This window comes from Dermacentor andersoni, chromosome 3 (assembly GCF_023375885.2).
Source record: "Dermacentor andersoni chromosome 3, qqDerAnde1_hic_scaffold, whole genome shotgun sequence".
Classification (NCBI taxonomy): domain Eukaryota; kingdom Metazoa; phylum Arthropoda; class Arachnida; order Ixodida; family Ixodidae; genus Dermacentor; species Dermacentor andersoni.
The window spans coordinates 224,590,956-224,616,082 of record NC_092816.1 but is presented as its reverse complement, the minus strand read 5'-3'; the positions used below and the strand labels follow the sequence as shown (position 1 = coordinate 224,616,082).

Sequence of the window (25,127 nt, the reverse complement as noted above, 5' to 3'; positions counted from 1 at the left end):
TGCTATTCCATCTTCTCCTGCCGCTCTTCTTCGTTTCACGTCTTGCAAGGCCCTTCTGGCCTCATTGCTAGCTATAGGAGGAGTTTCTGCGTTCTGTTCATTACAGTTTCTAATAGAGGTATCCTGAATTCTCTGGGTACTGTACAGGTCAGAATAGAAGCATTCCGCTTGTTTTACTAAAACTTCGAGATTACTGATGATACTACCCTGCTTTCCTTTCATGCAAGGCGCCCGGGTGCCTTTTAAAAAAATGCAAGGCGCCCGGGTGCCCTTTAAAGAACACCAGGTGGCCGAAGTCTCCGGAGACCTCCATTATACGGTGTCCCTCACAGCCAATGTCGCGTCTCGGTGTTAAACCATATATATATATATATATATATACCGGCACTAAATCAAACCATCCACTTCCGACCATGCAATGTCGGCTCCTGAGCACGTAGGCACAGTACAAATGTGGAAGTTGTCGCTGGTTGTCGTCTCGCGCTAGCCGCAACTCATGTCCAGTGGAGCTCCCGTAACCCTGAAACCACATGCGGCACGCTGTAGAAAGTGGGCTCAAATAGACAAACCTTCACCTATGGCCCCCTAGGTGTGAGGGCCTGTATCGAGGGCTCCTTTACAATCGTTTTACTAGGGGACCGTCCCCTGTGTAATTCACAGGAGGTAACAATTTTCGAAGAATAAACATTGATTTGATTTGAAGAACTCAACGGCATTGGCATGGAAAGCAGATATGTTGCCGGATGCTACTGTCCCATTATCCGACATATCCGAAACGTACCCGTTACCATACGTAGCCGACATATCCGACGTATGCTGCAGTGCTCATGCGAAATATGTCGGGACTTCATCTTCCAATGCGCACGCAAGGAGGGTGATCGCAAGCATGATTGGCGACGGAGCACACACGTACGTACGTGAGCCGCCAAGTCATTATATCTGTCACCGGGAGTTCTCAGTAACATATGCCATATATTCGGGACGGATACAGAGCATTATCCAATATCAGAGAGGGACCTTCAGCATCTTCTTATGGTCGAATGATTCTTAGAAAGTCAAATGGATGTCTTCGGAGCTACACTCTGTTTCCCATTACTGTGCTGGGAACCTCGTCATACTCGCAGCGTGCCGCTAAGACTGCAACGGCCGCAGGCGTCACGGGATCATAGTCTGTTCCAACGTTACTAGATTACCTCGTTGGTCTGTGCGTCCCCCTCCTCCTCGTGATACCGGATGAAGCAGAATAAAGGAACATTCTGAAGGGGCCACAGCGTACACGGGGACGAGAGACAAAGAAATACACAACACAAGCGCTGGTATTGTGTCTCCATGTGTGCTGTGACCTTTTCAGAATGAAGGGTATTCCAAATATCTATTCAATAGAGGGGGTATTCTTCTCACGCCGTCGCTACCGGACGTTTGCTCTCGTCTTTGAGCCCGGCGACGCACGGCATCAAGTAAGCAGGGCCTAAGATGCACCGCGAGCGATTATGAAAGTCGCGATATAGCAACGGCGCAGCGTACCGAGAATAACCTTTTTCATACAGTCGTCGTGCACACTAAATGCGACCAGTTCGTTACGCACATTCAATATAATAAAAAGGAAACCGAAACACGCCGAAAACGAAACCGAACTATCTTGCGGAGGCAGCGGAGTAACACAACATCCATACGCGGAAGCTCAACTTTGGTGGCCGCTTAGCGCACTTTACAAATTGCGCCTTAACGTCTTTGTTTCCGTGCTGTAGCTGTGCAAGTCGATGTTGGGTTTATCGCGAGCTTCTCGTTTAGGTAGTCATCGAGTGCGTGTATGTTTGCTTGGTTGGTTCTAGCAGCATCGTGTATTTGATGCCTTCTGACTTGCTGGAGCTGCATCTGTTGGAGCGCCCAACGAACATGACGGCACCGCGCTCGTCCCCGATGAAACAAGGTAAGCAGGAGTTATAAAATTCTGGCTTCATTTTGCTTACGGCCACGATTAACCTGGGCTAGCTCGCAAGCGGTAGTTCCTTGTCTTGTATAGCGGGTAATGGGTTTAGCCACCGCAACTCCTGTAAATGCTGCTACTCGTTGTAGGGCTACAGTGAACGGAGCCTTGTTGCTCGCGGTCATGAGTTAGGCTTTCCGTTTTGCAGCGGTAATGTGTAGCCTTCGGGGATTGGATCGCAAACGCTGTCTGAAATTGTGCTGTGGTTGGAGTTAAGGTTTCTCCAACGTTCGCGGCGCACGCGCGCCGGTGGTGGTCGGTCACGTCAAGTTTGTCGCGCCAGGCGCGTACAGTCAGTTTCGGCGCGGCATGGCGGCTGAGGTAGCGGCGGACAGCGGCGGAGCGCATGCGCAGAACGTCCGTCGTGGCTTTGTGAAGCCGCAAGCTCCTTACGAATCCCGCGCCGGCAGCTGTGGAAGCGTGCGGAAAGCCTCCGAACGCGCTGCCAGTTGAGTGCCGCCGGAGTGTAGTTTGGCGCTGTGGCCAACGTGACGTCGCTGAGCTGCGCGCGCGCGCTATGTTGAAATATATCTGCGCCTTTTGGGTAACTGTAAAGCCCAGACCACACGTACGCTTGCGTACGCGCGCAAGTTCGCGATTATGCGCCTGCAGCGCCTAGCGAGGAACAGTGGTTTGCATCCACAAAGACGCGCGACAGCGCGCGCTCACTGCCTTCACTCACAGACGCCTTGGAAAACGCCACTTCGTACTTTGCCATTGACTGTGTTTCAAAATGCTTCGATATCTGTAAACGTAATTGTTATATTTTTAAAGCTGTTTGATCAGCACGAAAAGGAAAGATTAAGCACTTTCTTGCATGATATAAATCTGCTTCACTGAGTTGAATGTACCGTGCTGTGGCTGCGCAGGCAGGCGCCTCGACGCGAGGTGGTCCAAGAGCGCGAAAACAGGTCCTGTTCACCGAGATTCGACGTACAAGCCGTGCCGCATTGTCTGCGTATACCTGGGCGCCCGGACGCGAGCTCGCGCGCATCCGCAAGCATGCGTGTGGTCTGGGCCTAACGTCGCCTATATTCGCCGAAGGGCTATGAGGGGTAGTTCGTAGACTGCAAAGGACTGAACCAGTACGTTGGTAGCTTCATAATGAAGGCTTAGATCCATGAACGCGAAAACTAAAGCGAAGGCGGCGAGCTGCGCCGTCGGATGAAGCACTTTGTAGCTATCGTTTTCCTATTCGTTCGGATCTGCAGCTACAGAGAATGTCGTTCGTCGCCCGAAAGTCCCCTGGAGATTAGCCAGATTCTCGATGGCCTTTTCCGGTTTGCCACTTAGCTCCGCCCATGAGTTCTGTCTTCGCCTCGGCTAGCGCGTCGCCAAGTGCTCATTAAGAACTTTTAGGTGGTCGCAATTTCTGGAGCCCTCTTTACTGCGTGCCCCATTGCTGATGTCGCTTTGGGACATCAAAACGCTATAAACCAAACCCAACTTCGGTACACTTCGAGTTTTAGGTAGCAAAGCATGCATAGTGAATGCTTATTGAGGCGACCTGCAACAGTTACCGTTCTTTTAATGCGCTGTAAGGTACCAGCTTTCATTATGAATAGGTCATTTTATTACTGTGTGCTATATAAATGCGCGGAAATAAGTTCCGTCTGCGAGGGCAGTATATATTGCTTGCGTGTGAGCACTGCGGCGCGTCTTCCGTTGTAGATCGCGCAGTCGGTGCGTAGAAACGTTTTTCTTCATGTGCCGAATTGTGCAGGGTCGCGTTCGCGCTCAGTCCAACAAAGCTACATGAGTAAATTACTGGTTAATTTTAAGACTAGCACTCGATTATCGCCTGGCAGCTGCTCGCACCACACGCACGGTATCTTGCTTCAGGTACCGAAATTCGTGTTTACTAACTCCTTGTGTAGCCGCGAAAAGTGCGTGAGTGAGCGAATGACGCATTCATTGCAGTAATGTGGACCGATCATCACGCGGCTTTCTGCACGTAGATATCGCTCGTATTTTATGTACCACTGGCGGAACTCCACATTGCAGCCTCAGCAAGAAGTGCGATATCCAGCTGCAAGGGTAGCTGAAGTGCAACTGCATGGCTGTACAAACGGGCAGCTCCATCCGCAGTGTTAGTGTGATTGCACCCTAGCCTATACGCAGACAATTCCTAAGTGCTTGGCTAGTGGTGTATGCTCATTTGCATTGTCAGATCATGCCGTTTATTTCGCACGTGGAACCCTATATTAAGTTGGCTATGAGTGGGCATCTCCTCAGCGTACAGTCCTCAAAAGACGTTGTGTGGTGGGCTCGCTTTTACTGTTGTGCATCACAGTAATTGTGGGTCATCTGACCATTAAAGTGCGCACAACACATCCCAATCAAGTAATCGAGAGCAATGAGTTTGAGAAGGGAGGTTAATACAGGGCCACTGAGCATACGAATAGCTTTTAAATTTATTCTACAATAGTAAAGTTTACTCTCTCCAGTAGGCCCTTGTCCTTATAAGGACTGTGTGTTGCTACCATCACATGGAATAAAATTTGGCAAAATTAATTGTAATTTTTAGATGTGTCGGTTCTATATTGATCCTCGCTTCTTTCCTGCAGTGGGAACTTTATCCAGGGCTACTACACATGCTCACTTAGTGGCCTCAACAAAGATTCGTTCTTTTTGGTTCGGAACCAGTCGAACATAACCGTGTGGTGCTCCAGGCTAACAGAAGCTCATTGCGATGACTTCACAAACCAGGTGAGCTGTTTTAAACATTTTATCCCTGGCGTATCTTAGATGCCTGCTAAGCTTGTTTGCACCTTCAGATAATACATACAAGGAGTCAGGGTTTGAATTACTTTTGCTCTCAACGGCCACTTTTGACTATGAATTTAATGAAGCTGAAGTGCTAGCTCCGAAATATTTTTCCCATTGACTTTTAGTAGCACACAGTGCAAGTGTGTGTAATTCCTGTTGCGACTACTGCAGATAGTAAATGTGACAGTTTTACCTTCAGTGGTTCACTTCCTGCACTTATTTCTAAATGAGTTGCAGATTATACAAGGTGTAACAACATTCCAGTAAGCCTATTCTGCTGTAGAAAAGCAAGAGTTGTGTATGTCGATTTTCCTGATCAAGCTGACCATATGTCAACAGCAGCTAAAGATGTGTAATAAAATGTACAGTGCAGCGCTCTGCATGAGCTGTGATTTGGAACATTTCCCATGACGCACAATTTGATGCTAATTTCTGTGGAATTTTAAATTCGTTGCTGTTGCAGAGGTCGAGTCCACTCAAGTGCCCAGTAACGTGCAGAATGGCATACAAGTGCAGCATATGCCAAGCAGTTGCCAAAGCTTTGCCTCAGTTCTTGAAGCATGCATCACTGCACAAAAATGAAAGCAGCCTTCACATTCGCTGTCCTTTCTCTGACTGCTGCAGAGCGTTTCGGAAAGTGAGTTCCTTGAAGAGCCACATATTTAGATCTCACAAGCGTGATGGTATTCCGGCGGCTGTAGTAACTTGCAAGAGCGCATCACTCACCTGCACCATTGATACATGTATACAGACATGCCGAAATGTCAAGTCCTTATTGAGTCACCTGAAAAGGCACATCACTGAAGGGAAGAATGTTTCATGCCCCTTTGTTGGTTGTTTATGAATATTTACAAACAAGTCGACATTTTCCTCCCATATTTCACGATGTCACAGGCATGCTTTTCAATCAGGTGTATGCGAGTCTCATTTAGAGGGCACCTCTGCAGTAAGGTGCACCGAAGCACAAACTAATCTTGAAATGGAGTCATAGTGCTGACTTGGTGACATGTGCAACTGAGGAACAATGGAGTGAGGATTGCCACTCAGAGGTTGATGGGAGTAAACAAGAGGTGGCTGAAAGTGTCATGCACCAAGATTCTGTATGTACTGATATTACAGAGGCTTTTGTACGTTTCTACCTGCGTCTCCTTTCCGAGAGTATCGTGCCCTCAAGAACAGTTCAAGTCATTTCTGAGGCAATTTGTGACCTCCACAGCAACAATCTTGACCACATGGCTGGTGCATTAAGGAGAAAGATGAGAGATGCGGGCTTGAATGAAGATGTCATTGAGCTGGCTGTCAAAACTATGCTTGAGAGTGATGTTATTGTTGGCTTGCACAGCAACAGTGGAGCATTTCGGAGCACTTATTCTCGCAGGGAGTATTTTCAGAGCAAATTCAATTATGTGCAGCCAGTAGCTGTGCGTCTTGGAAAGAACAAAACAATCAAGATGCTCATTTTCATTATGTCCCAATAATTGAAACGATAAGATCGTTGCTAAGAGATAACTCTGTTCAAGATCAGTGTATGAATCTGGAAGTTCACGAAGCAAGTGTCTTTAAGGATTTCACTGATGGGAATGTCTTTCAGTCAATACCACTGTTTCAGGATCACCCCACTGCTTTGCGTTTGATTCTTTTTCAAGATGCTTTTGAAGTGGTAAATCCTTTAGGTTCAGCAAAGAAGAAGCACAAAATTCTAGCTGTGTATCTGCTGCTTGGAAACCTACGTTCTTGGAACAGACGTCGTACCTGTGCAGTTCAATTAGTGTTGCTTTGTAAAGAAAGTGACGTTTTGTTCTTGGGACAGGACAAGGTGTTTGCTTCGTTGATTAATGACATCAAAAAGCTAGAAGCTGGCTGCATGTTGGTGGACAGCATTCCCACATACGGCACTGTGGTGGCAATTCTGGGCGACAATCTAGGCCGTCAGTTTTGGTGGATTCATGGAAAATTTCAGCACTGCCGAATACATCTGCAGATTTTGTTTAGTAAAGCGTGAAAACATGTTTGCGAAAACAATTTTTGACAACAGCGAACTAAGAAATGAAGGAAACTACAAAGAGGCAGTGAAGAAACTCCAGGATAACTCTACCCTTGTTTCGTGCAAAGGCAATAAATTTGATGCTTTGTTTAATGGCCTAAAATACTTTCACGTTTGTGCTCCTGAGCTCCCTCCATCTTTAGCACATGACCTGTTTGAAGGTGTGGTATCATACGATCTTCCATTGATGCTACAATATTTCATCACGAAGCAGCGATGGTTGTCTGTTGAAAAACTGAATAAAAGGATTGTTTCATTCAAGTTCAAAAGAGCGGACGTGAACGACCAGCCAGCTGAGGTTTTCAAGACATATAAAAAGCTGAGTGGACATGCAATCCAGAACTGGAATATGCTTCGGTTTTTGCCCTGCTTTCTGTATGACAAGGTGTGCAGAAATGACCCTGTATGGGAGTTAGTGTTGATGCTCACTGAACTTGTTCAATTGGCATGCGCTCCAGCAATAAATATGCCCATGATAATTAGACTGAAAGATTTGATAGAAGATTACATTGACCGAAGAACTGAGCTCTTTCCTGGTACTCCTCTGAAACCGAAGCACCATTACATGGTTCACTACCCCCATCTCATTACTCAGTTTGGACCGCTTATTCGGTTATGGACTATGCGTTGTGAAAGCAAGCATGGCTATTTTCGCAAGTGCATAAGTGCCCAGAACTTTAAGAACATTACGCTGACACTTGCTGAAAAACACCAGCTTCTTCAGGCATTCAGGGGCAGTAGCTGCCGTTTTGAAAGAGACTTGGTGATTGACTCCACATTTATATTTTGCCCTAGTTTGTTCAATATGGAAGTTCAGGAAGCCATGAAGACTTATGGAGTACTAGGAAAAGAATTCTATTGCACATACCAAATTGAATACAGGGGCATCAAGTACAGCAAAAACATGGTCGTGATCTTGAGTCGTGAAGAAAGTAGGCTGGTGTTTGGTCGGATCAGTTTCATTTTATTGCTAGAGAACAGCCTTTTTTCTTGTTCGTGTCACTTGTTCTGTTTTGGAACCTATGATGATGGTTTATTTCTTGCCGGGCCCAGAATCTGGGACACTGAAGTGCATTTCCATTCACGACCTTCTAGATTACTATCCGCTTGAGTCATATGATGTCGGCCATCCAAAAGTCACAGTCATTGCACTGAAGCATGCAGTTTTAGATTATTGTTAATTTTTTTTCACCCCAGAGGACTTCATGTCACTTGTTCAGGGGTGGCTTCCAGCACTCAGCGAGGAGGACTATATCACCATCAGTCGGAAACTTCAGGAGTTGGGAGTAAAATGTGCAGAACACTTCAGATATCTACAAGAATCAGACTTAGACTTCTTAGCCCCTGTGCAAAGACGCATCCTGCTTGAGTAGTTTCAAACCATCAGTGCTGCTCCTGTCCCATAAGGGCAGGGTGGCAGTTGTGCTAAGGTGACTTCAGATGCCAACTCGCAGCTAGATGAATAGGCTGAGAAGTTTTGCATCCCTTGGGAAATGTTCCCGCCAAATTTACTTCAAGCATGCAAAGCACAAGAAAGGCCTACAAAAACCGATCTGAACCAGATGGTGAGAATGCTGAGTTTTCTAATCTTGCATAAGCATTCAGCACCTGGCAGACGTAACCTGAGAATAATTGCAACAAAAGTTGTGTCAATGTACCCATCATCATTTCGGGATTTGCTACAGGGTACAGTTGTTGGCACAGGAGTTGAGACATTGATGTGGAAGCTCGAGAACTGCGTCAATAACAAGAAGAGACCAATTGCACATGCGCTGCCTGCAGAAACTGTTGATGACCCAGACTCCTTCCAGCCACGTCCACGATCTACCCCTGACTCATATGGTTGCATAGCATGGCAGCCAGAATTACCAAGTGGAGAAAGTTTGTTGACACAACGAGAAAAGCGGCAACAGCTTCTTTCTGAGTATGCTAAAATGCATCCCAACAAGCAGCTTGTCACTCGTTTAATGATTGAGACGTATGCATCACAAAGGCTGACCATTAATCACTCGGGGAGTGTGACAGAAGTAAAAAAGAACTGGCCATTTTTGCCTACTGAGGACTGCCTTCTTGAGCATTCCAAGGAGCTACTTGGTAGTGAGGTCTGCCAAAGAATTGGTGCTAACATGGAAAGCGCTGGGCTGCGTGTATATCGTTATGCTTATAGTCAGATGAAGCAGCCGAAGGTGAAGAAATGTCTCGAAGAAATTGAACAGGCAAAGAGCCGTCTCAAGAGTGTGACACCAGAACATGAAGGTGCACTTGTTCTCCTCCTTGCCCTCTTTGATGAGGATGAAGAGCTCATCTACAAGACCGTTCAGGCAAGCTCAACATTTTATTTTCTGCTGCCATCTGGCATAAAAGTGCTTGTGCATGCAGAATTCAGATGTGCATTGCATGTGTATAAAAGTTCCAATCCATATCTGCATTCTTTTACTAGCAAAATGTTAGATGTAGTTAGGGCGGTGGTATTTAAAATCTGCTGTCATAATTTTTATCAGTCTTGAGCTTTGCAGATTTTGTTTATTCATGCTAGAGTGCTCTGAAAGACACTCTGGGAGGAGGTATCAGGAAAAATACAGCAGAATGGCACTAATGCATAAATAGTGTTAAGAACTATTCACGCAATATCGTTCAACGCCTCGTCCTACAGTATATTAGCCTTTGGAATTGTAAGCAAAAGATAACGAGCATGCCTGTGGCAGGGCACTAATGATTGGTTGGTGGATTGTGTTGTGAGACGGTGTAAATTGGCAGTTGGCCGGACCAGCCAGCTCATCTAACTTCATTGAGATGGGAGGTCGAAATGGAAATGGTACTCTACGGGACCTTCGGATCCCTGTTGAGACACACTACTCCTAAGGCACATTCGTACGGCTTGGTTAAAGTGGAGCTTCATAGCTTTGTTAGTCTCACAAAGTGTGGTAGCTTATGACTGTATGCTAATGAGTATGTGGGATATATAGCGGCACAAATTGAATTATAGAGTAGAAAGGTGCATGTCACCTATGCGAACAAGGGTCCGCAGACGGGAGCCGTTAACACAGTCTCGTTATATCCTTTAGGGCATAGCCTAGGTGTCCCCCAAATTTTAGTGGCGATAAAGGTTATATGAAAAATCTCTTTAGTCTGCCTTAGTAACAAATATGTTTGTGGCTGCAACCAATAACACATTTCTGTATGGTTTAAAGACGTCCAGCTGATTTCGTGTTAATGTAATTGTGCAGCTAATAACAAAATCTGTCTTTAGAACTGTTTTGGCTTTTGCATGTGGTTTATCCTGTCATTCTTGTAATATGACGGATGGCCTGTAATAAAGGAGTAATTTCTCTTTAGCATGCACGCAAGAACGACAACCCAGCTACGCAGGAAAGCTGTGCAGCTTTCACACAAACTTCGCATTTGAATAAAAATTCTTCCCGGTCGCATATTTGAACCCAGAACCTTGATGGATATGCCTAAACATCAGTTTCTCTCATGACCTGTACCTTTGTTCGTTGGGTACTTGACAGGTGCAGCCGAGGGATCAGCTGCTACGTCCAAGTATCTGCTTTTCTTGTCCATGGTTGAACAAGATTTTGAAATGAGTGAAAAGTCAATTGCTTTGCACAGAGTATGATCGTGTACATTCCGCAGGCGTTGACACAATCTCATTTCTATTTCATGCAGCAAGATATCAGTTTTTGAATGCCTTCCCTCTATCTTGCTTTTGCAGGAGACCGCCCATGACGATGACTTGGGAGACATGCCATTGACGCCCATAATATGTATGAAAGGTTAGATCTTGGGATCATTGACCATCTCACGATGCACTAATTTTCCTTTGTTCTATTTTTTCTAGGACCAGGTCTCTTTGAGGCAGAAATGTTCACTGTCTGTGGGGATGGTGTTGCTATCTTGACTACTCAGCGGGCTGCAGCTTTCAAAGCCATGTTTCTCTTATACTTCGTTCTTAACATCGAGTATCCACCTGAAGTGGCTTTGACATTGGAGTTTGTGCAGAGGTGAGGTCTTGTGTACTTTATCTTTCCTGATATGGGTTGGTATTCACCTGTTGCATTTCTTACTTTCGCACATATTTTCTGGAAACATTGCTGGTGGGCTGTTTTAATATTACTGCTTTTATGCCATTACAGAAGGTGGGGAAAAACGTTTTAGAAAAAGTTGTGATTGCTAGCAATTTTAACCCTTTTAATGCAGACAGTTCAGAGAGGTGCTGGAAATGTCTTTATTACTGTTACTGCAGTGCCTTGCTATAACATATATCAGAAAAGAGCTATATAAGTACAATTTCATGGATGAAAACTCGAATTTCATACATCGAATTAAAGTCTTGAAGCTAAAATTTCCCCAAAAGCAAAGTTAGAAGTGCTTGAATATGAAAGTAAAAAACAATATACAAGATGTGGTATATTTCCTCTTGAATAATTTTGAGACAGAAGCAATTGGCAGGCTTATCCACAACTTTAGTGCTTTCTCGCACCTTTATTCGCCACTAGGTTCTGTGCCCAGTGCTCGTTCCACTTAAGGGAGCATTCATAAAAATGTTGAAACACACATTTGCTTTGCATTTACTGCAAGAAAAAGTATGCGCCTAGATTTTCTACCGTTCTTAGCACAGCTTGTAGTTTTTGTTTGTAAATTTTCTTGCGGCTCATAGAGTGGGTGTTCTGTAGACAATGGTGGAGGAGTGCGAGCTTGCTGGGCAGCAAAAAATAACAGTTGGTGTAACTGACTGGTGGAAGCCGGCAGCCGACATGGCCGGGCCCTGATTGGCTGTAGGGTTGTGCGACATCACGAGACCAAATGACCTGTCCATATTGGTAGGAGCTGCTAATTCGGGCTTCCAATTTGAGGTGGGAAGATAAAGAGGATCGAGCCCTCCAGGACCTTTGCATCCCGAGTTGGACACGTTATCCCTAGGCAACACATTCACGATTGCATGGTTTGGTTAAGGTGGGACTTTTATGTCCACATCAGGCAGTCTTGCATAATCTGGTAGCTGGCGATTTCATGGTAATGGGTATGTGCGAGATATGAGGTGCAAAGGAAGGATCAGGAGGGGATCCATTATTGAGGATCCACCAGGGCAGCCGGCAGACGGGAACCTTTAACGCTGTCACGTCATACCCTTTAAGGCGGAGCTTGAGTGTCCCCCATACTTTTCTGTGTCGGGTGACCTTTTGAATATTGAGGTGGCCTACGACTGTATGCTAATGAGTATCTGAGGTAATAGAGGCACAAATAAAAAATTTATGAATAAGTGAGTCGCAAAGTACATATACGCAAATTACGTTCTACAAGAGGATCCGGCAAACTGGGGCCATTGACCTAGTCGCATCATACCCTTAAATGCGGACTTAAGTGCCCTCCGCTTATTTCGTTGAAACGCCCGCTTTTATTCTGAAAACAGATAGAAGAATCCAGCACTGATTTGAACTTGCAGACGAGACCACAGGGGGAGGCAAAATTTGTTATGCTGTCCAGTGACTTGTGGCTTCTTTCATACATATTCTGAAACAAGTCGATTATTTCCAACTTTGTGCACTCGTGAAAAAAGCAAGCCAGTTGTTGCACCTCGCTTTCCACTAGTGAGGATTTCTTTGGGGATTTTATTTTTGTTAACATTGTAGCCAGTCAGCTTGACAAATTTTCTTGATTTGTCCAGTCAGTGCTTCGAACGGCATCTAAGCTTCGGTAGTACCCGTTATTTGCCCGGTGATATTCTTGGTACATTAATCCCACCTCTTTCTTTTTTTTTTTCTTCAAGGGCAATCGCTGGAATCAACCCAGAAAGAAGCACAAAGGCACGACGAACGTCGAAGAAGCAGTATTGTTTTTCGCCAAAACTGGCTGCCTTGGCGAATTCCCTGGATCAATACAAGTTCTAAGCTTGAGTTTGAGTTCTAAATAAAGAGTAAAATTTGAAACGTCAAGCTGTTGCCTTTAACTTCACCTGTGAATATAAATCAATCTGGTTATGCTGCTAGCACCATGCATGCGAAGTTAGTTAGACGGGCCGCCTAATAATAGTTCTGAGCCGCGCGTAAAATAAGCGACCTTGGAAGCGACCGTGTTCTATGGTTTTATGCGCTTATACGACGCCTCCTTTAAACGGGCACTAAAGGTTAATGGTAAGTCAACTTGGACTGTTGAAATATCGTCCAGAAACCTGGAAACGCTTGTTTCATGTGAAGAAGAGACTTATTTTAAGAAAAAAAGGCGTTCTGAAGCGTCTGCGTACCTCTAGCGCAGGTCAAATCGCCCGCCCCCCCGATTGAGGAGTGGTGACGTCATGATCTCATAGTGACGTTGCGTCGTCGGTGAGTAAAACGGCTTCCGCAGAGGGCGCTACGACTTTTCTGCGCAAAACGCGAACGCGCGGCCAGAAACACAGCCAAGACAGACCCGACAGCAGCGTGAAAGCGGAACTATGGTGGCTAGAGGAAGGGAAAGCGCGCAACGATAAGCTGGTTCTTTATTTTATGATGCCACCTTTGACGACTTTGGCACTCGTTGCAATGAACGACCCCGGCAACGACACATTGGCTCGCGATGCTGGGCTCGACTTCAGTGATTTAAACACTGATGAACGTGACCTGCTGCTGAGAACTCGCGCTGCCGGCGTCGTTGCGTTCTACTACGTCGGCAACTGTATGTCATGGCGGTACATGTTCGCAGATTTGTAGCTTTTCCTTCGCGGAAACCAAATGCCGCACTCACCGCCCCGCCCCGTCTTTGACCTGCAGTTGTTCATGCGCTTCGGAGAATGCAGGCAAGACCAATGGAACAGCTTTACGAGAAAGCATTGCTTTGAAGGGCACTCCATACGACTTCAGTAAGTCGGCGTTGAACTCGCCATCCTCTGGACGAAAGTGCAGCGAGCACACTATGCAATTTTTCGGCTGTTTGCCATCGCGTTGTGGCAGGGGTACGGCACTTAACTACTTCGAACAGAGAGGCTCCCTCGTTGGCACACAGTGATGAGTAACGTTGGATTCGCCGCTGCAACTGCCCTTGACAAAGTTCCGCGGACCGTTCGCGCATCCCACATCATATGGACGTGGCATTCTCGCTGCTTGTTACAAATGCAAGTTTCTCCAGCCAGCAGACCCAGCGCAGCACGACGCGATAACGAAACAACTGAAACTCCAAAGCTCGCGCGGCAGAGTTGAGCGAAAACGAAACCTTTCGACCAGCCATACTGCTGAAGTGTAACGTCAAAATGTTAATTTTTCTTATAATCGAACAGAAGTAGACAAGCAGTATTTTCTTCCGTCTTATAACCTAATGAAATGATCTATTTAATACGAGTAGTTGAGTACTAGTGACATAAAGTATGATGAGGAGTGCCTTCGTCGTCAGGCTAGTACCGGAATGTCGCTGGGGTTGTCTCAAATCGTGTCATGCATTTACCTCAATTTCTCGGTTACTAATGCTCTGTTCGCGTTCATATTGACGCCTTTGACGTTCGAGAGCATTCCTGTATCATTTTAACTTGACTTCATAGCAATCTTTAGTGTCCCTTTAAGCTACAGCGTAAGCTTCTGCCTGCGATCCGTTAGACATTGTTTGTACACTTCATGCGGGAAACCTATTAAGGTCACGTGTGCCGCCGAACTTGCAACACGGGCAATTTAGGAGTTGCCGATACATGCTCGTGATCTATGGGAGTATAAGGGAAACCCACAAAAAGGAATAGACGTAGATATGTATGCGGCATATATATACGTGTATATATATACACATACGTATATGTACGCGGACAGTTCCGCTGCCGAACGCCTCGGAAGAATCCGCCACCGGGTTCTGTGCGACACAGAGGTCACACCGCTACTTGCGTTTAAAATAATAATAACGTGTACGATGCGTTTGCTTCAATCACTAAAAGGAGGGCATCTCAGTAGCCACATATCGGCAGCGCGTTTCAAAGATCTCTGCAACCCATTTCGCAAATCTTACGTGCCTAAAAACTTATTGATGTATCCGCGATAGATGTGTTTTCCTGATCGCGATGGGTAACTTAATATAGAACGATGTCTAAACGGTTCTGGCTTCGTAGTTCCGGAATCGCCCATGCGCAGACGGCCGCGAACTCGTCTTGGCAAACCCCACTGTCGTACCTACGGCCTTTTACAGTTGCACTCAAAGTATACGGCGCGCGCCCACGAAGTTATCACAGTTGTACTTTACGCGGAACACACGGCGATGGCTGAAATTCACCCGGAGTATCCATACAATTGCTATTGCAACAATAGCCTGTCCATCACGGGATACTTACGACGGATCCCTCTATCACGAATGCTGCACTAACACAGCCAACACACCATGAAGTACGCGCTTACTAGAAGCAGGCCTATTCCGGAGCACGTATGCGGTATCAGCTCAGGAAAGGACAAGTGGACCAAAGCGTTCGTTTTCATCCGTGGTACGGCAGCACCTAGGAAAGCCAGATTCCGAAAAGTACCCGTATGTGTCTCTTGCAACTAAGGCATTCGCTTGAAGCTGGGGCAAATAAGCAGCAGCAGATCTGACGAGTTGCCATCTATACATAGAGAAGTTTCCTGCGGGTGCTTAAAAGTAAAAACATAACTTTTTGTTTATTGAACGTCGGCACAAACTGACACGGGAGGCTCTTTTCGGACATTGTAGAGAGACGAATGAAGTGCCGCTGCCATGGGTGAGCGAAGGCGAGCTTTCTGGTCCTTTTCATCCTTTCTTTCTCCCGCATGGCCAGCGCCGCCGCTGCCACGGTGATGATGATTTATTGGCATCGCCTTTGAAACGGGCCGGGGAGAAATCGTAACCTAGCTTGATGAGTTACTCAGGTATGCTATCAACGGTTTTTTTTTCCAGTGCTTTTGTATACATCTCTTTAATCTTCTCTATTTACCTTGCACCGCCGCCTACACCTTTAATAGATGCGCTGGTATCAGTCTCCTCCTTGTTCTTTTTACCCTAAAATCCCTTAACTGGTCTTGGTTATCCCGGTTGCTGACCGGTTGCTACTACCGTCTACTGTAAATCCAAACGCTTCTGGAAGGTGTACCTTACGTACTTGTCCCGCCTGGTTAATCCCTTCTCTCTCTAATAGGATGTACTTTGTGGTCTCCAGATTTTTTCTGTAGCATACACAGGTCTGGCCTTATTGCGAATATTTTCTGCGGTATTTGTTCGTCCTTAGGCAACCAGATCGAGCCTCAAATAGCAGGGCACTTCCCTTCGTGGCAACATAAATATTGTCCCTTCTAATTTTTTTCCATTCTTGTAAACCTCCATCAATTCTTTATTTATATTTTTTTGTCCAATTCGCTGTCCCTGTTTCTCCCACTCTCTTTCTGATTACTCATGGCTGTGTATCTACACTCGCAATTACCCTGTACTTGGTTGCCAAGTTTCTCGACATCTTCCTCAATTGTGGGTGCGTCCTTTTTAAGTACAGATGCGTGTGCAGTTTATTTATTTTGATCCTTGCTCCGGAAGCCTTTCTTCAAAACAAATTTTGATCTTCGCTTCTGACTAGAAAGGAGGCCCGACCCTTGGGCTTCCTTTTATGGTTCCATTTATTTTTATGGTTCCTTCCATTTATGGTTTTGCTTTGGGCTGCCAAAGCCAGCCGACCTACATTCTCGGATCATGAACAACAGGTTGCCATTATCCCTGAAGAGAAAAGTGTATAACAGCTGTGTCTTACCAGTACTCATGTACGGGGCAGAAACCTGGAGGCTTACTAAAAGGTTTCTACTTAAATTGAGGACGACGCAACGAGCTATGGCAAGAAGAATAATGGGTGTAACGTTAAGGGATAAGAATAGAGCAGATTGGGTGAGGGAACAAACGCGAGTTAATGACATATTAGTTCAAATCAAGAAGAAGAAATGGGCATGGGCAGGACATGTAATGAGGAGGGAAGGTAACCGATGGTCATTAAGGGTTACGGAGTAGATTCCAAGGGTAGGGAAGCGTAGCAGGGGGCGGCAGAAAGTTAGGTGGGCGGATGAGATTAAGAACTTCGCAGGGACAACATGACCACAGTTAGTACATGACCAGGGTAGTTGGAGAAGTATGGGAGAATCCTTTGCCCTGCAGTGGGCGTAACCAAGATGATGATGATACAATCTTTATTGAATGTGCTCTGTATAGCTCCCCTAGAAGCTCCACGAAATCGTTATCTAAACATTCGAGCTTGAGAACATAACACAACAACTCCCTGTCTACGTTGTCGTAGGCTTCCTTAACATGTAGGAATTCTATCCAAAAAGGTATATTCTGCCTTACTGTAATCTATATTCACTCACTTAGAATCAAAATGTATTCCAAGCGCTTGTCTTTTCTGAGCCCGTTGTGTAGTTGCCCCGTTACATCTTTTGTTTCCGGCCATTTCGACAATTCCAATTTCGTGCCTTGCATTGCCATGCTATACAGGTTGTTTCACGTAACATGAGGCAAACTTTAAAAATACGCAAGTGGATCTTAGCTGGACAGAAATAAGGTATTGTTGTTCGTTGTCTCATGGAGATACTCACATTTATTTTGGCATTCTACCTAATTTGATAATTAGTGTTAATTATTTATGTACTTCTCAATTAATAGAATCAGATGAAAAGTGTAAATAAAAAAATTGTAGATCAACATGAAAAACTCCCGCTACAGCTTTCTGCTAGTCAATACGTGCTACATAGAAGTGTTTATCCGAGCATGAATACACACAAAATTGCTGCGCGACTGGGCGCTCGAGGCACCTTGCGTGTAATTCACGGGCTTCCTTCACGCTCAGAAAAAAACTTTTCCGTAGCCATGCTGAGCAACAGAAAGCTTTATGGGTAGTTTTCGTGTTGCTCCTGCTCTACAATTTTCTCACTGACACATTTCACTTAATTATAATAATTGAGAAGCTGACTAATTAAATAAGACTAATATTGTAATTACGCAGGTTTTAAGGAAGAATCTGAGTATCTCAAAGCGACGGCAAGCAACATTACCTTGATTTTCTCCAGCTACAACGGATTTGCATATTTTTAAAGGTTCGCTCAAGTTAACGTTACTGTAACTGACCTGTACGAGCTCGTCCTATCCGTATCAACTTTGGCTTTGTAGATGAACTTAATCTTGCTTTCATGCCATTCAACTGGAATTTAGCTTACGCGGATGCGCGCTGGCGAGCGTCATCTGGCGGTGGCACAAGGAAGCAACTGGAGGTGACTATGCACGCGTACTCCGCTGTGACTGGCTGGACTGTTTGGCTAGCGGACAGCCACGCAGTGCCCTGGGTCAAGAAAACCCGGCGACAATCCCAATGAATATATTCGCTTTAAAAAGAAGGTAACCGACCTGTAGCGACCAATGCGCCACGTGGCATGTAGCTAGGGAATGTGAGCCTTCTCTTTGGCGAAGGAGTCGGTGTGTGTGAGTTTCAGCTGTTGCCCGCGCGGCGCTGTCTACGCACGTTGTGGGCATTACCTATTGTCACATGCCAAAGTTCGCTGGCTATGTCGTTGCTTTTAAATGGGTACGAGTTCAATATTTTAAGTGTCAGTGCCATGGCAGACCATCAAAGCTATCCGATTTTGTAAGTTTGTGACGAAGAAGACCGGCAGGCTGAAAAGTCCCGTTGCCATCGCGTGGCACGTACCCAGTTCGTTCGCTGGCTGCGCCCTACCTGCTCGTGCTGAGTTTGTCGCTCCTGCTCTACGAGCCGAGTAAACCCCCCTTTACAATTGGTGGAGCTGCTGGGTAAAACCAGAATTCTGGAACTTCGTAATCGGACACTGCAGCCCGTCTTCATAATGCCGGCAGAAGGACCACCACAACCACAACCCGCTGCCCCGGGGACTACCATAGTCTGCCCCGGCGACTTGTGTCAACGCGACCAACCCATCTTCAGCGGTACCGAAGACCATGACGTAGAAGACTGGCTTGCTGACTACGACCGGGTGAGCATCCACAACCACTGGGAAGACAAAAAAAAACTGAAAAACGTATCGTTTTATTTGAGCGGTGAAGCCAGCGTGTGGCACCGCAACCATGAACGTGATCTCACGACGTAGAAAGCCTTTAAAACTAACGTGACGGAGGTATTCGGGCGCCTCGCCGTTCGCAAGCTTCGCGCCGAGCAACGTTTGCGCAGTCGTGCGCAAAAGTGCGGGGAGACATTTACTAGTTATATAGAAGATGCTGTCGACCTCTGCAACCGCGTCGACGTCACAATGGCTGATGCCCAGAAGATCCGCCATATCTTAAAAGGGATTAAAGACGACGCCTTCCAGATGCTGCTGGCAAAAAATCCGGTGACAGTCTCTGAACTCGTCAGTCTCTGCCAAAGCTTCGACGAACTCCGCAAACAACGCATAGCCACCCGACAATCTCCTCCTCAGGTGACTTCAATGTCGAGCTTGGCTGTTTCCCCGGATAACACGTCGCTGCTGCAGCAGATCACGGAGTGCGTTCGTGAAGAGGTGGCTCGTCAGCTTTCTTTGATTCCCCTTACACACGGCCAGTCGAACTCTCCGTTGGCGCCCGCTCTCCAATCTGTCATCAAGGAGCAGATAGCCGAACAGATTCCACCTTCTTTCCAGCAGGCTTCGGTTGCCACTCCCCTGACGTACGCCGAAGCCGCTTCAAGGCCTGCACCACAGACCTACGGTCCCCTTCGCCGACCTTTTCACCCGCCCGTATCCGCTCCAGTCCGGCCACTGGTGCAGTATGCACGACTACAAGATCATTGGAGCACGGAAGACAATCATCCGATTTCTTTTTATTGTGGCCGTGCTAGACACGTAGCACGTCACTGTCGCCTGCTTACACCGAACGTCCGGAACAATGTGCGTCCATATGCGCCACGTTTCCAACAACGCCGCAACTATTCGGACGCCTTTAATCTCCTTCTGCCGTCGACACCGCATTCTCCGCCGCTCGCCGCTCACTTTCTCCTCGCCGCCGCTCGCTTTCCCCCATGCACCGGCGGCGGAGCCCTTTGCGCCAGGAAAACTATATATCGCAGTTCAGGAGGCGAGAACTGCGGTGCCAGGGAAATGTATAAGGCCTCACACTTCCCCGAAGAATGTTGGTGTCGGCCTTGGTGCCGTGCTTGCACAACGCAAGAATACGAATACCGAATACGTAGTCGCCTATGCCAGCCGTACCCTCACGAAACCTGAGGCCAATTACTCAGTAAAAGAAAAAGAGTGCCTGGCTATCGTATGGGTTCTTCAAAAATTTCGTCCATATCTCTACGGTCTACGCTTTGACGTGGTGACGGATCATCACGCTCTTTGCTTGTTGTCCAACCTAAAAGACCCGTCGGGCCGCCTCGATCGGTGGGCCCTCCGAATCCAGGAACATGATATCCGTGTCGTCTATCGCTCTGGACGCAAACACGCTGACGCCAAGCCCTCTCGTGCTCCCCAGTTACTTCAGACAGCAGTACTTTTACCGACAGACATGACGTATAACCACTTGACATGCTGGACATGGCATCGGAGCAACGAAAAGAACCATGGATCGTCATGATATTTGACTTTTTGTCAAATCCTCCGGCAACATCGGCACCTCGAGCGTTACGCCGATAGGCGCAGCATTTCACAATCCGGGAAGGACTTTTATACCGCCGCAACTACCACAATGACGGCGGCAAATGGCTCTTAGTAGTGCCTCGCCACCTACGACAAGAGTTCTGCTCCGCTTTTCATTCTGACCCGCAGTGTGGTTACGGCGGAGTGTCAAAAACTTACACAAGGCTTCGCCTACAATATTATTAGCGAGGGATGTACACCTTCGTCCACAAATATGTACGCTCCTGCATTGCCTGCCAGCGACGCAAATGCATCCCGCATCTCTCCACCGCACCTCTCCAACCACTTCCCTGTTCAGCTCAGCAATTTGACCGTGTCCGGATTGATATATACGGCCCTCTTCCATCTACTGGCGCTGGAAACCGATGAATTGTTGTCGCCGTAGATCATTTGACGGTATGCTGAAACTGCCGCCTTGCCTGCCGCATCAGCAAAAGACATCGCCTCGTTCATTCTAAACAAATTCGTTCTCCGCCATGGCGCACTTCCTGAACTGTTGAGTGATCGGGGCCGCGTATTCCTCTCGGATGTCCTGCAGTCACTCCTATCTGAATGCCAAATTATTCACCGCACTACTACTGCTTATCATCCACAGACCAATAGCTTAACAGAACGATTCAACAGAACTCTTGGTGACATGCTATCAATGTATGTTGCGTCTGACCACTTCAAGTGGGATCTTCTACTTCCATTTGTCACATACGCCTATAACACTGCCTCTCAAGCCACAACCGGATTCTCACCATTCTTTCTGCTTTACGGCCGCCATCCCTCCGGCCCCGTTGATACGGTTCTCCCGCACCGGCCGGACCCTGCTGAGTGCTCACCTGTTTCTACGGTCGCTCAGTATGCCGAGAAATGCCTACAACTGGCCCGTTCCTTGACGTCTGCCCAACATGCCGCCAAAAAGAGCGCCATGACCTCAGCCCACCCCCTCACCCCTTCCCTATAGACTCACTCGTGTGGCTTTGGGTACCGCCTGTTGCTGCCCCTGGGCTTTCGTCCAAGCTCCTCCCGAAGTACCACGGGCCCTACCGCGTGGTTGCGCAACCATCACCTGTCAATTACGTGGTCGAGCCCGTGTCACCATCTCCCGATCTGTCTCGTCGGGGACGAGAGACAGTTCACATTGACCGGCTGAAGCCATATTACGATCCTCACACCTCTTTCTAGATCGCCAAGATGGCTACTCTTCAATTCCGGGGGTGATTGTGACGAAGAAGATCGGCAGGCTAAAAAGCCCCGTTGCCATCGCGTGGCTCATACCCAGTTAGTTCACTGGCTGCACCCTAGCTGCTGCTGCCGCGTCAGTGGCTGCTTCTCTAGGACCCGAATAAACCCCCTTTACCCTATAAAATAATAAAGAAACCCATGACGAATTCCCACAACCAAACCTTCTGATCCCCTATTGTGAACTTTGTTTTTGTGCGCCTCCGTTTGTCGTTTTCCTACTTTTCTGCCAGCAATCTTCCAATCGCGTCTTACTATCCTCTATTGCTGACGAGTTTGCGTGTCCCCTGCTCTCGCTGAAAGCAAGGGCTTGAAGGACGCCAGAGGGGCCTAAATCAATCACTGTGAGATGTCTTTGCATTCTAATAGAACACGCTGCGTCGTTTCCCTAGCTTTGCCGCAGCAAACACACGCTGCTTTTTCCTTGTTGTATCTAGCGCTTTAAGTGCGTGTTCTAAGGCATCCTGATCTCACTTCGAAGAGTAAAGAGTTTCCAGTTGAGTTATCATTAGTTGTTTCTTTCCTGATTTTGTTTTCCCCTCTTAAGGAGTTACTCATGGCTGGTTTCTTTTCCACCACTGCCACCCATGAGATTATCTCAGCCTCTCTGATTTTCCGGTCGACGTTCTTTGTTGCTGTGCTGCCTACCATACAGGTCTTATACTTGCTGGTAAGCTTCCTTGTTCTTTTGCTCCACTGTTAACCAATGTTTTTCCTGTACAAATACCTGAAAACTCTACCAGCCCATCTATTTTCCTCCATACTCCTCAGTCGTTCTTCATAATCAATTTTACTGCGAGCTTCCCTCACTTGAAAACTTGTCCAGCTTCTGCGCTCGGTGCGCCCTCTCGCGGTGAGCTCCGGAACCTACTCCGTGCAGGACACCAGACAGACGACGAATGCTTGACTTGTAATAGCTCTGCTGTTATCTCGCCGACATGCTAGAACACGCGAGAATGTCCCGCAAAGGCCAGAGCGGACGCTACGCAGCTTTTCAAAAGCTGCGAGCGCACTCAAGGCATCGTGCGTGCCCCTGCGTACTGCGCATGCACAATGTCGCCTCTGCGGACTTCCACCTAAAACTACGCCCACATTAAGCTATCTAATAAAAGGCACACTCACACCATTATTTTCACTTACGCATATAACACTGCCTCTCAAGCCACTACCGGATTCTCCCCATTCTTTCTGCTTTACGGCCGCCATCCCTCCAGCACCATTGATACGGTTCTCCCTTACCGGCCGGACCATGCTGAATGCTCACCTGTTTCTGAGGTTCCTCAGCACGCCGAGAAATGCCGACAACTGGCCCGTTCTTTGACGTCTGCTCAACAGTGCCGCCAAAAAGAACGCCATGACCTCAATCCTGCCCCTCACTCCTTCCCCGTCGACTCACTCATGTGGCTTTGGGTGCCGCTTGTTGCTGCTCCTGGCCGTTCGTCCAAGCTCCTCCCGAAGTACCACGGGCCCTACCCCGTCGTTGCACAAACATCACCAGTGAACTACGTGTTCGAACCTGTATAGCCATCTTCCGATCTGCGTCGTCGGGGGCGAGAGACTGTGCACATTGACCCGCTGAAGCAGTATTACGATCCGCCCACCTCTTCTTAGGTCGCCAGGATGGCTACCCTTCAATTCCGGGGGTGATTGTGACGAAGAAGATCGGCAGGCTGAAAAGCCCCGTTGCCATGGCGTGGCACGTACCCAGTTCGTTCGCTGGCTGCGCCCTACCTGCTGGTGCTGAGTTTGTCGCTGCTGCTCTACGAGTCGAATAAACCCCCCTTTACAGTTGGCATGTTTTCACTCAAGTTGCATCTCTTGAATGGGCCCTGAAACCCTGTTCGAACATAAAAAGAAAACGCTGCCTGTCTCTCGTAGAGTCTGCTGGGGAACATGTGGGCCAACCATTGCTGTACTGCGTGCGGCAGAGTATTTCCAATCTACGGTCAAACACAGCGCACACTGACTTGCGCTCGCCTGAGAAATGCGTTCACGCTGCGTCATGCAAAGCAGCTGGCACATCAACACTAATGGCTGATTTCAACATCACGAGATCTATCTGAATAATATATATGGCTAACTTTGAGAGTTAAGAAAAAGATAAATATTGTTAATGAAGGATAATAGAAGAGAAAGGAAGAAGATCGCAAGACGCTGGCTATTGTGTGTTGTAGCAGGTCAGCCATCTTAAACACATTGACTCCGCTTGTATAAGGATCGACATTTGGGCGAGTTGGTACTGGTTGAGCATCTTGAAGGGGCAGCGCAATAGACGAAAATATGGCTTTTAAGCCGCCAGATAGTGCAACATTAGATTGCAGGGTTTTACTTTTTTTTTTGCCCGCGCACTGATAATGACGTCATTGATGGGAGAGCACGTGGCTTTGGGTTGTGTACATAAGCTTGTATATGCCTTCGAATAATGCTAGTTGTTAGTTCAGCCCTGTCCTGTGTGTTCCTGCCTTCTGTCTTCGTCTTATGGCGCTGCCACTTCAAGATGTTCCGCTTGTATAAATATTGTAAATACAGTCCGTCTATACTCCCAACATCCCCGTAACATATTGGTGGGAGCTGCTGGGTACCACGGCTAGAAACGGAGCACCGCAGTGGACATGACAGTCCTCACCATGAATAACGTTGAGCACTCGGGATCAATGTTGTTACCGTCTCCAACGTCACCATCGCACGCTACGTCGCTGTCCCCTTCTGTTGTGGTTGTGCAACCCAAGGATCCCGGCACTTTTGGCGGGTCCGATGACAGCGACGTTGAAAGGTGGGTGGCTATGTACGAACGTGCAAGTGGAATCAACAGATGGCGCCCTAAGCTTGTGCTAGCTAACCTGTTATTCTAACTAAGAGGCACGACAAAGGTGTGGTTCTAAAACCATTAAGTGGAGCTGACCAGCAGGGACCAATGCAAAGAGAAGTTAACAGAGTTGTTTGGCAAACCAGCCAGCCGAAAAATTGGTGCAAAGTATGAACTGCCGTCGCATGCCCAATCCTCCACGCCGTCCTATGTCTCGCACATCCAGGACATGCTGGCGCTTTGACGTAAAGCCGATCACGACATAGGCAGAAGCTGATAAGGTCGGGTACGTGCTGAAGAGAATTGCTGACGACACCTTTAATCTGCTCATGTGCAAAAGTTCCTCTTTAGCTGATGCTACCAACAAAGAGTGCCGACAATTCGAGCAGGCCAATAGCCGACGCATCCTGCAACCATTCGCCAGACTTTTCAATACTGCCGCATCGATCGTCGACGTGTGAAGATCAGCTCGCACACCAACATGCGTCGCCATCAGTGGGCGTGGTGCGAATCGTTCGACGTGAACTGGATGCGATGGCGCCCGCAGCTTTCTGTTTGCGTAGCCCTGATGCTACCAATTTTTCGGTTCCCCTCGTACAAGCCATCGTTCACCAATAACTTGAAAACATTGGCTTACATTCTGTCTGTGATGTCGCCAATCACAGAGCTAACGAACGCCCTTCTACTATTTTCGCTCCCCCCCGACGCTTCTCTCCGCGT

General features: G+C 47.3%; 1 protein-coding gene and 1 pseudogene across 1 annotated transcript; both read left to right on the top strand.

The window, feature by feature from the left end:
* Nucleotides 1–1,726: 1,726 nt before the first annotated feature.
* LOC126536259 (uncharacterized) lies at nucleotides 1,727–12,736 on the top strand. The gene is made up of 6 exons (XM_055072437.2): nucleotides 1,727–1,930; nucleotides 4,555–4,696; nucleotides 5,220–5,393; nucleotides 10,516–10,576; nucleotides 10,642–10,804; nucleotides 12,571–12,736. The coding sequence occupies exons 3-6, from the start codon at nucleotides 5,256–5,258 to the stop codon at nucleotides 12,689–12,691; spliced, it is 483 nt and encodes a 160-aa protein (XP_054928412.2). The 5' UTR covers nucleotides 1,727–1,930; nucleotides 4,555–4,696; nucleotides 5,220–5,255; the 3' UTR covers nucleotides 12,692–12,736.
* Nucleotides 5,405–10,548, top strand: LOC140216839 (uncharacterized; annotated as a pseudogene).
* Nucleotides 12,737–25,127: the final 12,391 nt, after the last annotated feature.

Bases quoted from the DNA above. Each gene is read 5' to 3' on its own strand.
- LOC126536259 (XM_055072437.2), top strand. From the start codon at position 5,256: ATGGCATACAAGTGCAGCATATGCCAAGCAGTTGCCAAAGCTTTGCCT. The intron at 5,394-10,515 runs GTGAGTTCCTTG...TTGCTTTTGCAG, and splicing joins GCTGCAGAGCGTTTCGGAAA to GAGACCGCCCATGACGATGA. The intron at 10,805-12,570 runs GTGAGGTCTTGT...TTTTTCTTCAAG, and splicing joins ACATTGGAGTTTGTGCAGAG to GGCAATCGCTGGAATCAACC.